Genomic DNA, 12,894 nt, shown 5'->3' with positions numbered 1-12,894 from the left:
GTCTTGCGACGGTGCATCTTGTTGCGGCGAAATAACAGGAGGCAAGAGTCGGAAGCCGTTAGAAATCAAAGCGATGAGGGCCGCCCGGAAAGCGTCGAGCCAATGCAGAAAAAACACACCCTGAGGAGTTAGCCGCGGGGAGGGAGGGGGGTTGTCTTGCGGGAGGGCCGAAGGAACGGGGGCTGAAAAAACCAACTGCCTATAAATTTGGTAAAAAGTGCTAAACTTCGGCAGAACGTGGCGAGACTCGACCGGACAAGTTGGGATGGTGATACGACCAAATTTATAGTTTAACCAAATACTTTTTAACCGTCAATTTCGCGTTTTATAGTCGCTAACAGGCAATCATCATTTAAATCGTTTAGAAGGGCTAATATGAATTTTAGAATGTTATTCGGGATTACTAGCTCCCTAAGTTGTCAGTCGCTTAATCGCTACAAATTGTTTTGGATCGTTCTTCTGGTCAGTCTAAGGTGCCACTGTTGTCTGGCATTCGAAAACGTCGAAAAGGTATTTTCAGTTGCAATTTTTAATCGTGTTACCATTAGCTTATAAATTAAAATTATCATAAGTGTGCCAGCTCCCTCTCTTCCGCGTGTTAAATTTTACTGAAAGCCATTTCTACAATGACCGCACATTTTGGTGGACTTCAGATAAGGTTTAATAGGTGCTCTTTGGCGTGACACTATCGCGTGATAATTGGTTTTCAAGTTGCATATTTTTATCTCGAGAGTAGCTTATCATTTTGGGTCAGGCCACACACAGGTATCAATAATTATTTCGACTAACTGGAACACTCGTGTTAAATAATTATCAACTTATGGTGTTACTTTGTTTTGATTGATTTAGTTTCCGAACTAAAAATCACACAATACACGAAGTACCTGATAACTCTCCTCAATCGGTGTATCTAGCCTTGAGTATACTGGAGTGATTACGTAGCTGATTACCAATTTATCATTACAAAGAGGAAGTGGTGGCAATGTACCACGGTTTCACAATTGGGGTTAAATTAGGAGGTATATTTTTAATGGCAACTTAGCAGCATAGATGGCAGCAGACGTTTGGTTCAGAACGCAAATTTAAATTAATAGATCTAATTTCAAAATATTTATTATCTCTTAAACTAAATAGGTTTATTACAGATAAAACAAGAAGTAAATAAATAGATTTATTACAGATAACACAATAAGTAAATAAATAGATTTATTACAGATAACACAATAAGTAAATAAATAGGTTTATTACAGATAACACAATAAGTAAATAAATAGGTTTATAACAGATAAACAATTGGTAATTAAATAGGTTTATTACAGATAAACAATTGGTAATTAAATAGGTTTATTACAGATAACACAATAAGTAAATAAATAGGTTTATTACAGGTAAACAATTGGTAATTAAATAGGTTTATTACAGATAACACAATAAGTAAATAAATAGGTTTATTACAGATAAAAGCTAAGAAAATAAATAGGTTTATTACAGATAAAAGCTAAGAAAATAAATAGGTTTATTACAGATAAAAGCTAAGTAAATAAATAGGTTTATTACAGATAAAACAAAAAGTACATGAATAGGTTTGTTACAGATAAAACAATAAGTCAATAAATAGGTTTATTACAGATAAAACAAAAAGTACATGAATAGGTTTGTTACAGATAAAACAATAAGTCAATAAATAGGTTTATTATAAATTATGTCTCATTGTTAGGTAAGATTTTTAAGAAATTGATTAAGTTTAACCAAGAATCTGTTTCACTCTGTTAACTTCATTAAATTCTTAGTAGAACAAACATCTTTATTAGGATTATTATAAGGCTTTTATATGCCATCGAAATACTTTCCAAAGAAAACTAAATTTGCCGGTGTTGCATCAAGATTCGAGCAACGCTTGACAAATCACTCGAGCTATAGATTATAATGACACAACCCTCATCCTTCCTTTTAGATAAAAACAAAACAAAAACAAGTTGGCAAGCCAAAATATACCTCTCCTCGGAAGAGTTTTTAATTTTCAGTGAAGCGTAACTGTATCCGTGGTTCTGCGGTAGAACGGCGACCTGTCGTGCAAGAGGGCTCGGGTTCAAAGCCCAGCCGATTAAAAAATTATACTACACCCAATGACAAAAAGAGGGCGCTTTTGGAAAAACCTTTTCCCCGATTCTAAGAAACTGTGTACGCAGTGATTACACTTTGCCCCGAAAATGCGAACGCGACAGACAGACCCACAGACAGACAGACACGGTGGTTGTATAACCCCTCCTAGGGTACAAAGTCCCCTCGGAGAGGTAATTAAGGTAACTGTTAAAGATATTAACGTGAATCTATATTTTTTTTTTATATGTTTGTCTCATTTAATCGTTGTTAATGGTTTAAAGAAACGCGAGAGAGTCTACTATATAATCAGTGTTACGAAAAAGTACACAGTTAAAGTTTGGAGAGTTAAGAATATGAAACGTCATACTTATGCCATTATTTCATAGACTTATGATACTACTCTAAAACCCAATTTATTTAATACGGACTACTTTCTAAAGCCAATGAAATATTATGTGCAGGGTAATTACTTTTATTCCTAAAATTAGGGCTTAACTCGGAACAACTCCTTCCGCGTTGAGTTTAAGGGGTTTTCCACGAGCTCTTCGGCTTCCCCTTCCATAAAAACTAGTGGAGGTTAACGGTATTAGTTAGTGTAGGGAGCTGATGGCTCGTTTGGCATGCAGGGCTTACCACCACCCTCCTAGGCAGTATAACGCGGCCACCTAAATTAATGGCTTCAAAACTTCAAAGGTCACTTGATGTCTTAGGCCTAAGGTGGTGCCTTGGGTGATTAGCCTAGCGTATTATTATTATTATTATTATTATTATTAAAATAAATTAAATTAAACTTAGATTTCAAATTTGAAAAAATATTTAGTTGGTTTAAAAAAATATATAACCACTTTTTTCATCGCAGTTTAACGCCAATTTTAAAACGAATAGTTTAGTAACGTTCAAAGCGAGTATTGTCTCGTCAGGTATCCCACTTTAACCCAAAATTTCGTATATTGATTTAAAAATCGTGCATGAGTAGTACTAGGAAACTATAGAGGTATACACTTGAAATGTCTAAGGTTCCATTGGGACGTTGATACGAAAGGGCGTCGAGAAAAAGGCGGGGCTTAACTACGTCAAGTGTAAGACGTAACGCGACATTTCTAATTCATTGGCTCGAGGTTTGACGCGTCGTCATGGTAACAAATAGGCGATCTTCCCGCGCAAAATAGGCTTATAAAACAAAGGATTTAAAAACCTCAATTTATTATCGTACTTAATATTTTGGAGTAATTATAATTTTCTTCGCCAAAGAAGTGTAGTGATACCTAATTTCAGGTATTTGTATGGTTATAAAAGAGATACTCAGGTAAGCTAATAATATAATAACCATGACTAGGCTTAATGACGAGTTTTCGTCGAATGAGGGTAGCGAGGCGCGCGAGTTTTTCTCGTGAGTTTTCCCGCTTTAAGATACGCCCATTTCTACCAGCTTCATCACGGCCTTAAAGGCCCAAACACACATACGGTTCGCAAGCGATTTCGCCTGCGAATTTTCGCGCACGCGCCCATGCGCCATGACTTCCATTCTATTTAAGTCACGAGACGCGACGCGATTTGCTAGCGAAATTTCGCGCGCGAAGGCTATGTGTGCATCCGCCTTAAAAATCTTCCTTAGGCGTTCCAATTAGTGTATACCTATATAGTTTCCTGGTAGTACTGCTTTCTAGAACATAAAATCGTAAAATAAATATTTCTTCAGCGGCACCAATGGCGGGAAAATTGAATGTCGATGTTCCACAAACAGAAACCTTAATTTATTAATAAATAACGAATGAAACAAAACCTATTTATTGATCAGTTTCTGGTGCCCATCGACGTCTCCATCACCCGCTCCCACTTGTCACCGGAAACGGAAGTGTCGCTGTCCTCGGGGAAGACTCGAAGACTAATCCGAACGCAACCGTTGATCATGGCGGTCGACTTGTCCATCCTATCCCCCAAGGAGCCCTCGCGCCCAAAGGAAGTCTCGGCCAATCAGCGGATCCCTTTCACGTCGGCGTCGCAATTGCAGCAAGAGCGCGGGGTGATCCAACTGCCCTGGGGCTTCCCGCCTCTTCCGGAACCGGCCGCTGTCGTCCAGGGACCCTCGCCTGCCCACCACAACAACAAAGCCAAGTACGTGACTTCGTGTTAATTTCGTGGCTTCTTTGTTGACCACTTAAGAATAGACTTATCGGGCTGCACTTTTCGCTGTTTGGTCTTTGTCGAGACCCGGAAAACAGAATAATGGAACAAAGCGTATTTTTGCGTTTCCCTTTTCGAGTTTCCTTACCTGAGTTTAAAAACAACGTATCTCTTCACTTTATCCTAACCTTTTATCTCGTAAGTTAATAGCGTAAGTAAAGTAATATAAATAAGAATGAATCTTCGTATTGTTTAAACTGGCGGATCCTTTTCCCGACACTCTCGCCCAGCAAAGAGTTGAACTCGCGATTGAACTAACAAGGAGAGTACCCGAGGTGTTTATTGCCGATTTTGTTCAAAATCGGGTATAATGTAGACCTATATGAGATATTAAATTTCACAAAAGGAGACGTTGCACTACCCATTTGATTTGCAATGTTTTTGATCACTCTAAAAAAAAATCCATTTAAAAAAGCATGGGATTTTCTCGGTTTCACATGGTCCTAACTACGATTTTATTTTAAATTTGGATATCACTAAATGGGTAATTTTGACCACAGTTTGGTAAATTTCATAAAGTTTGGGTAAATTGGAACATTTTTGGGTAAAATAACGAAAAAATCTTATCTTTGATTTAAGTAGTCAAAAACATTTTCGTTTGCCATGACAAATCGAATGGGTAGTGCAACGTCTCCTTTTAGGAAATTTCATACCTCATATAGACAATAAAAACCTCGGGTACTCTCCTTGTAAGTAGTGTATTATCGTCCTTGATAATTTTGTAATTCACCTTGGACATATTTAGACACTAGGGGGCTCTGTCACTCTGTGTTGATAATTAAACCTTTAATACCCAATAGCTCTGAAAATCAGTTCGGTGATATTTTTTGATCATTAATATACTTTTTATGAATAATGAATATGTAATTTATGATAATAGGTAGCACTTCGTTGCCCTTAGTAATGGCTGTCATGTTGGTATACCATTTTGTTATCTATAGGAAAAAGAGTGGATGACGTTGAGTGACGTCATAGCGCGAAGTCACTATAGGATTTGCAATATTTATTTTTAAATTTTAGATAAACAATATCTTTTTACCGATGTTATTTGTTTTATTTGGAAAATTAAATTAATGTTAAAGCAATTATTTTATTTGTTTGGAGAAAGTATATTTATTTTATAGTAACTTCAAGATACCATATTTTTAATTTAAAATAATAATGGTGAAAATATAGTACAGTGGCGTAGTCAAGGTGGGCATCTCCCTATGTATAAAAAAATTCTTGATTTCTATTGTAAATTTTTGAAAAGGCTTCCAAAACTGGTTGACTTTCCGAAAACTCGATTTTTCGAGTTACGATGTTTTTAATCTCGAGTAACGAAATTATCCATCGCTTTAAACTTGAAAAGGTTTTTGGGAGGGTTTTGTCTCTGATTCAATGGAGTATCATTATTTTTTTCGAAGAGTACTTTTCCACTTGGAAATTCAAACAAAAAAACTTTTGATGTTTTCTCAGAAATTAGCTTTGAACAATTAATGCTGTTAATTTTCATTCAATTGTAAAACACTGAAAGTGTTTAATTAATTTAAAAGATATAAATTTAGCACTATAAATACAAATTTACAATGAATTGAATGGTATTACCCTTGGCACCACCTTAGGCCCAAGTCATCTAGCGACGTTTAAAGAAATTAATTCACGTGGCCGGTTTACAACGCGTAAGATGGTGGTGGCCAGGGTTGGACATAAGGATATTTCTTTAGTAGTCAGCCTGACTAGTGAGCCTACTAATTTAATTTATTTTAGTAGTCACTGACTAGTGGGGGTAAAAATGGGGTATAAAAACAAGAAGGACAGCCAACATTTTGCTTTACCCGTCAGAATTAAAATAGGAATTTATTATCACACGATGTGATTTTTTTGAATAAAATGGGATTGATGAAAGATGAATTTATGATACGCCAAATTCGCCATTATTTATGAATATTTAGGTAAATTCGTTTAATTTTAGTAGTCAGAGCATTTATTTTAGTAGTCAAATACCGTGACTAGTGCCTTATGTCCAACCCTGGTGGTGGCAAACCCTTCGTGTCAAGTGAGCCAACAGCTCCCTACACTCACTATTACCGCTAGCACGGCTCAACATTTACCCCCCTAACGATGTAAACTGTTCAATATATATTTCGTAATCATACGTACAAACGATATTTGAATTATGAAATAGTTTTAGAAAATCATTATAATGGTGTATTTCTTGTAAAGTAAGCGGGAAATTCCGATTAACATAAGCTATTAAATAAAGATGGTAACTTCTATGTACGTCTACTTGTCTCCTGTAATTTAATCTATACTATATTCCTAAGTGTCTTCTGTCTGTCTGTCTGTCTCGCGTCTGTTTCTCCCTAGGCGTCCGAGCCGTTCAACCTAGGACCTCCAAATTTCTCACAGCTATTCTTATAGCGCAAAGGCAGCGAGTCGCGCTATTTTAATCGATTTCCAATTTAGGTTAAGTTAATTAATTAAATAATGTTAAAAAGCGAGTCGAAATCTATGTATTTTTGCCCCTGGAAATTTGCCGTGAATCGTGCAACCTACATACACCTATACAACCAATATTTTTCTGCCTCAGTCAATTTCGCGGCTGAGCTGCGTCATGTACATTACACAACTTACGTTACAACGTAATATCTACCCTGGCAGTTCTAAGCACAACAACAAGAGTGACAACAGCAACAGGGGTTTTGACACCAACGAAATCGAGTGGCCATCTTTCCACCCCAGGAACAGACTGCAAGCCTTCGACTACGACCGGATGCCCATTCCTCTCAGCAACCAGGAGATCCTGGAAATGGAACGGCACGGATCTAACCCCGTCGTGGAAGACGCCTTGTCCGACTACTTGCGGGACAGACACGGCGACTTGGACCTCGAAGGTATTCACGACGGAAACCATAAGCCGATCGCACCATGGACTAAGAATCTAAGGGGACTTACTGTTCATGCTTTAAAAAGCACGCGTGAATACTGGGAATAGGAAAATCAAGGTTAAATTTTAGTTCAATGTGGACAAACTGTAGTCGATTTCCGGCGTAGTTTCGTAGAGAAGCTGTAGCGTTCACGTTCAATTTAAAAAAATGGCGCCGTTGTTGTCGGTTAAATGATGAGGCCTACTTAGTTTTTAACCTTTTATTTTTTAAATTGATTCTTTAAAAGTAATGACAATTAACCATCGTGTTAAAAATAACCAGTGAGCCGCTTATGCCTGAGGTTTTTTTAATCAAATTAACTGGAATCCATTTCGTTTCTAAACTTAAAAGTTTGTATGAACTAAGCCCCGACATAAAATTATCGTAGTGATAGTTGAACAGAATTATTGTGGTACTTCAAAGTGTCTGATGTACCTCAGTTAGCCTTCCGATTTAGGCCACGCTTACCGTGTCCAAATACTCGGAACAGTGAGTCCCCTTAGATTCTTGGTCCATGATCTTACTGTCCATCGTGGCGGTTAGCGGTACTATGATCTGCTAATATTACAAAATTTCGTCCGCTAAGCTTAGCTAACTGATAGCAACGCCAGTGCTAGGGTGGGTGCTTTCGACAACTTCTCGAAACAAACGAAACTACATGATAAATCTTCAATTAATGAGGGAATTTGATACCATAGCCCCTTAAATTTAACATAAAGTAATATAGTAATCTAAATAATAATTTATCTTTCATTACAAAGGTTTAGTTTAGGGTTGAAAAAAAAATTATATAAAAAAATACATTAATTTAAATTTGATTTAATTCCAAATACTGGTTTAATTTAATTTAAACTAATTGTATATTCTGTAAGTTATGTCTAACTGTATATAGCCCATTCGCAATTAACCCGAAACTCTTTGCTTAGATTAATCTAAAGACGGATTTTAAATTTCTTTGAAATTTAACTTTAATATGTCAGTTTTACAGTTACTTAACACATTAGGAGGATTGTGTGAACTCATATGTCCACGACATCTTATTCTTTTTGAAAATATTTAGATTGCTTTTAAGACATGTTAGAGATAAAAGATTTTTCAAAACCCTTGTGGTTTAAAACAGCCAATTCTCCTGTGGCTCAATAGTTGATTTTATAACATAAAAAGTGGTGCGCGATACGTGTCCCTCTCGGGGTAGGTAGTCTGTGGTGCGCGATACATGTCCCTCTTGGGGTAGGTAGTCTGTGGTACGCGATACATGTCCCTCTTGGGGTAGGTAGTCTGTGGTGCGCGATACGTGCCCCTCTCGGGATAGGTGGTCTGTAGTGTGAGATACATGTCCCTCTTGGGGTAGGTAGTCTGTGGTACGCTATACATGTCCCTCTTGGGGTAGGTAGTCTGTGGTGTGCGATACATGTCCCTCTTGGGGTAGGTAGTCTGTGGTGCGCGATACATGTCCCTCTTGGGGTAGGTAGTCTGTGGTGCGCGATATATGTCCCTCTTGGGGTAGGTAGTCTGTGGTGCGCGATATATGTCCCTCTTGGGGTAGGTAGTCTGTGGTGCGCGATATATGTCCCTCTTGGGGTAGGTAGTCTGTGGTACGCGATACGTGTCCCTCTTGGGGTAGGTAGTCTGTGGTGCGCGATACGTGCCCCTCTCGGGATAGGTGGTCTGTAGTGTGAGATACATGTCCCTCTCGGGGTAGGTAGTCTGTGGTGCGCGATACATGTCCCTCTTGGGGTAGGTAGTCTGTGGTACGCGATACATGTCCCTACTGGGGTAGGTAGTCTGTGGTGTGCGATACATGTCCCTCTTGGGGTAGGTAGTCTATGGTACGCGATACGTGTCCCTCTTGGGGTAGGTAGTCTGTGGTGCGCGATACGTGCCCCTCTCGGTATAGGTGGTCTGTAGTGTGAGATACATGTCCCTCTCGGGGTAGGTAGTCTGTGGTGCGCGATACATGTCCCTCTTGGGGTAGGTAGTCTGTGGTACGCGATACATGTCCCTCTTGGGGTAGGTAGTCTGTGGTACGCGATACGTGCCCCTCTCGGGATAGGTGGTCTGTAGTGTGAGATACATGTCCCTCTCGGGGTAGGTAGTCGGTGGTGCGCGATACATGTCCCTCTTGGGGTAGGTAGTCTGTGGTACGCGATACATGTCCCTCTTGGGGTAGGTAGTCTGTGGTACGCGATACGTGCCCCTCTCGGGATAGGTGGTCTGTAGTGTGCGATACATGTCCCTCTTGGGGTAGGTAGTCTGTGGTGCGCGATACATGTCCCTCTTGGGGTAGGTAGTCTGTGGTGCGCGATACATGTCCTTCACGGGGTAGGTAGTGTGCGATACATGTCCTTCACGGGGTAGGTGGTCTGTGGTGTGATTGGCTTTGTGATACGAGAAGTACAAAACTATAACAATCGTTAACATTAGCAGAAGAAATGGAAGCAGACGACGAAGGAGACGACTCTTTCTACCCGTACTGGAACGACGACGAAGAGCCGGCCAATTACATCATTCCAGTCGCCAACAAGAAGTCCAGTCAAGAGAATTCCCACACCAAAACATCCAAGAGATCGAAAACGCCTTCTTGGGTACCGCTTAACAACGCTAAGGCAGATTTTTGGAGATTGGCGCATAAATTGGTAACTAAGAGTTTTTAATCAAAATAAGCGAATCTAAACTTGTTATAAAATAACTATAGCTCCCAGTTTTATGCCAGTTTTGAGAAAATAAAATTAAAAAAAAACTGATATTCATATTATTTATTAATTATTATTAATATAATTAAATATTATGGTTGGACAATAAAATAAAAAACTGATATTAATATTATTAATTAATCACTATTAATAATATTAATATAATTAAATATTATGGTGGGACAATAAAATAAATGAAAACTGATATTAATATTATTAATTAATCATTATTAATATTATTAATGGTTCACTATTAATATTATTAAATATTATATTGGGACAATAAAATAAATAAAACTGATATTAATATTATTAATTAGTTAATTAATTATTATTAATATTAAATATTATATAGGTACAATAAAATAAACAAAAACTGATATTAATATTATTAATTATTTATTTGTTAAATATTATATTGGGACAATAAAATAAATTAATTATTATTAATATTATTATTATTAAATATTATATTGACCTGATCTACTATCACGAGGTACAAAAAGGGAGGGACTAATTAATTTTATCCCATATTTTTCAAATGTGAATTAGTGCCGTTTAAATATTATCAATACTGAGTTTCAAACTAGCTATTGAAAATTATGTCAATGCTTAGTTTATTCCAAATAGTTTACACCATACTTAAATATCAACTAGAGACGAAAATATTATCGACTGGATTATGAAGTTCACACATACACCGCAAACAAATTTGGCGCTGTCTGTTAATTGCCACAAAAAATAGAGTTATTATAAATAAATATACTCTTGGTACGAGCTTGTCCTCAATAGCTGAAGTATAGTTTTGGTGTACCTATACTATCAACGTAAGTTCAAAGCGCTTTTTACAACTAGTAATCTTACTACGTTTATATTAGATAACTGACTTTGTAATCAGGTTCAAAATTGATAACAGCACTGTCAAGTTCGCATTCGCGTACTGCGCAATTCTAAGCGTTCACTTTCATAATGTCAGGTGTTTAACCTTTTATGGTAAGTGACGTTACAAAAGTCTCGCCTTGAGACTGCGAAAACCGAGGAATTTTGTTATACACTGTCGCCATCTGTGGAGTAAACAAGGAACTAAAATACCAAAAAACGACATGCCCTAAAATAGCCTTTGCTATCCATCTCATGGTCTGCCACTATGCTATTCCCCTGTACAGAAATTCAAATCGAACCAATTGCTTAACCAAATATTACCATAAGTAAATAATGCCTCTAAGTAGTCAATTAAGCCTTTTTGAGGTGGAATCTCGGTCACGTGAGTGCCGCTTGTAAGAACCTTGGGTCACGTGGTTATAAAATTGCTTTAAAGTTTACCGTTGAACAGCGACTTCCAGCTTCATTAAATAAATAAATATTTAAAAGTTTAACTTTTCAAGAAAGTCATACTTAAAATTTTGTTATGTTTTTAAATATTTATACTTTTTTAATAGAAAAATTTAATTTCTTAAACCTAATTAAAGGGAATATAACCTGCAAAGCCATCTTTATGGAAGACCCCTTCAATATTTCAAATTTCCCTGCACAGTGGCGCCAAACATTTCTAATGCCAAAGGCAAGAGCGGCCAAAGCTGCAAGCGTTGGTGTTCCACACCAAATACCTGAGGTTATATTCCCTTTAAACGACGACTCGGACATTAGTATAATTATTGTGATAGTGATGTTAAGTCTCTGACTTGAAAATGGAAAAAAAAATGAAAGACTTATAAGACTAAAGCACGTTTTTAACCTAGGCTTAGTGACGCAGTCAGGGCTATGTTTTGACCACCGCCAACCCCGATCGCGGAAGCGTGTTATAGAAGTTGGCAGTGCTATGACGAATTTCCGGGAACATTTTAACAAGTTAGCTACGACCAAAACCATTTATGCTATCGCCTATAGTTCGCATAGTCATCTGACTTCTTAGAGGCATCATACACTTATGTTATCACATTTCCGGCTATTATTTGCAGTTCACACAGAGCCACGTAGCGGACAACTTGAGAAGTTCTTAACCATCTTCTAAGCAGACGAAAAATCTGAAGATGTCTGCTTAGCAGACGAAATTCCAGTAGGCTATGAGCTTCTCTCGTTGGCCACAACGTGGCGCTATGAAAATTGAAAAGATTAATTCCTTTCCCTTCTCGTGAGCGTGGATTATAATAATAAATTATTATAAATAAATACATTCTTAGCTGAACTATTAATTAAACAAGCTTATACTTTAGCGACAAATCTAGAGGTGGCGGTAAAGTAATTATAAAATTACTCCATTCTGGCGTTGGGGTAAAAATGTTTGATCAAAAAGACTGCCTGTGGCAATTTTTAGTAGATATATTCTGGATATCTTTACACCGCCTCTTCAAGAGGAGTAAAAACTATAGACCTAGTACTAGTGTAGAGTAATTATATCCACCAGAATAGTTTAATTTATCGTAAAAGGTGTACACCTTTTTGTTCCAGAAAAAGCGAAAAGTATAGGTTCCGTAAAACGTAATTCGTTCGACGCGTTTCAAGCACAGGTTGATGACGTGATTTCTCCCCGCTGTCTTGCTAGCGGAAAATTCAACCATGGCAATTCTGCCTAAGTTGAAACAAACACATTATTGGTTGAATCTATAGTGTTATGCTTGGTTTCCACTAGCGCGCGTCATAATGTTATTTTCTTTACGCGCGTAAAAACGTTTGAACGTTTCAAAGCTGAGAAACGCGTCGTTGCGCGCTCCAGTGGAAAACAAGCATAACAGATGACGGTGTCTCAAATCAATAGATGGTTTTTAACTATGCTTATATTTTCAGAGAAGAGACAAAGGCCGTAGAAAAATTAAGCGATCCGCGTCCATGGTTCAGAGGAGGTCTGGTTTGGACAAGTACATTTTGGGTCTCAAGACAGATAGCCTGACCAGAAGGCCACCAACAGTACAAAAATAGTAAAAACTTTACCTCCTGAAAGCATCCCTAGCTCGGGCCTAAAAAACCCTTTTAAGTATCAACTTCCCAAATAAAAAATAAGAAAAAAT

At 37.5% G+C, this 12,894-nt stretch overlaps 1 protein-coding gene across 2 annotated transcripts; it reads left to right on the top strand.

The window, feature by feature from the left end:
* The first annotated feature begins 247 nt into the window (after window positions 1–247).
* LOC149951373 (uncharacterized) lies at window positions 248–12,894 on the top strand. Of its 2 annotated transcripts, none has more exons than XM_090168008.1 (5): window positions 248–510; window positions 3,902–4,218; window positions 6,931–7,163; window positions 9,624–9,832; window positions 12,674–12,894. In XM_090168008.1, the coding sequence occupies exons 1-5, from the start codon at window positions 376–378 to the stop codon at window positions 12,803–12,805; spliced, it is 1,026 nt and encodes a 341-aa protein (XP_090024134.1). In that variant the 5' UTR covers window positions 248–375; the 3' UTR covers window positions 12,806–12,894. The 2 variants fall into 2 exon arrangements, with proteins under 2 accessions (XP_090024134.1, XP_090024133.1); XM_090168007.1 differs by having other exon boundaries at window positions 9,621–9,832.

Source organism: Leiobunum rupestre, chromosome 3, assembly GCF_980474605.1.
Source record: "Leiobunum rupestre chromosome 3, qqLeiRupe1.1.hap1, whole genome shotgun sequence".
In the NCBI taxonomy this organism is placed as follows: Eukaryota; Metazoa; Arthropoda; class Arachnida; order Opiliones; family Sclerosomatidae; genus Leiobunum; species Leiobunum rupestre.
Note: the sequence above shows the minus strand (reverse complement) of the source record. Positions and strands in the feature narration are given on the sequence as shown.

Bases quoted from the DNA above. Each gene is read 5' to 3' on its own strand.
- LOC149951373 (XM_090168007.1), top strand. From the start codon at position 376: ATGAATTTTAGAATGTTATTCGGGATTACTAGCTCCCTAAGTTGTCAG. The intron at 4,219-6,930 runs GTACGTGACTTC...CTACCCTGGCAG, and splicing joins CACCACAACAACAAAGCCAA to TTCTAAGCACAACAACAAGA. The intron at 7,164-9,620 runs GTATTCACGACG...CGTTAACATTAG, and splicing joins CGGCGACTTGGACCTCGAAG to CAGAAGAAATGGAAGCAGAC.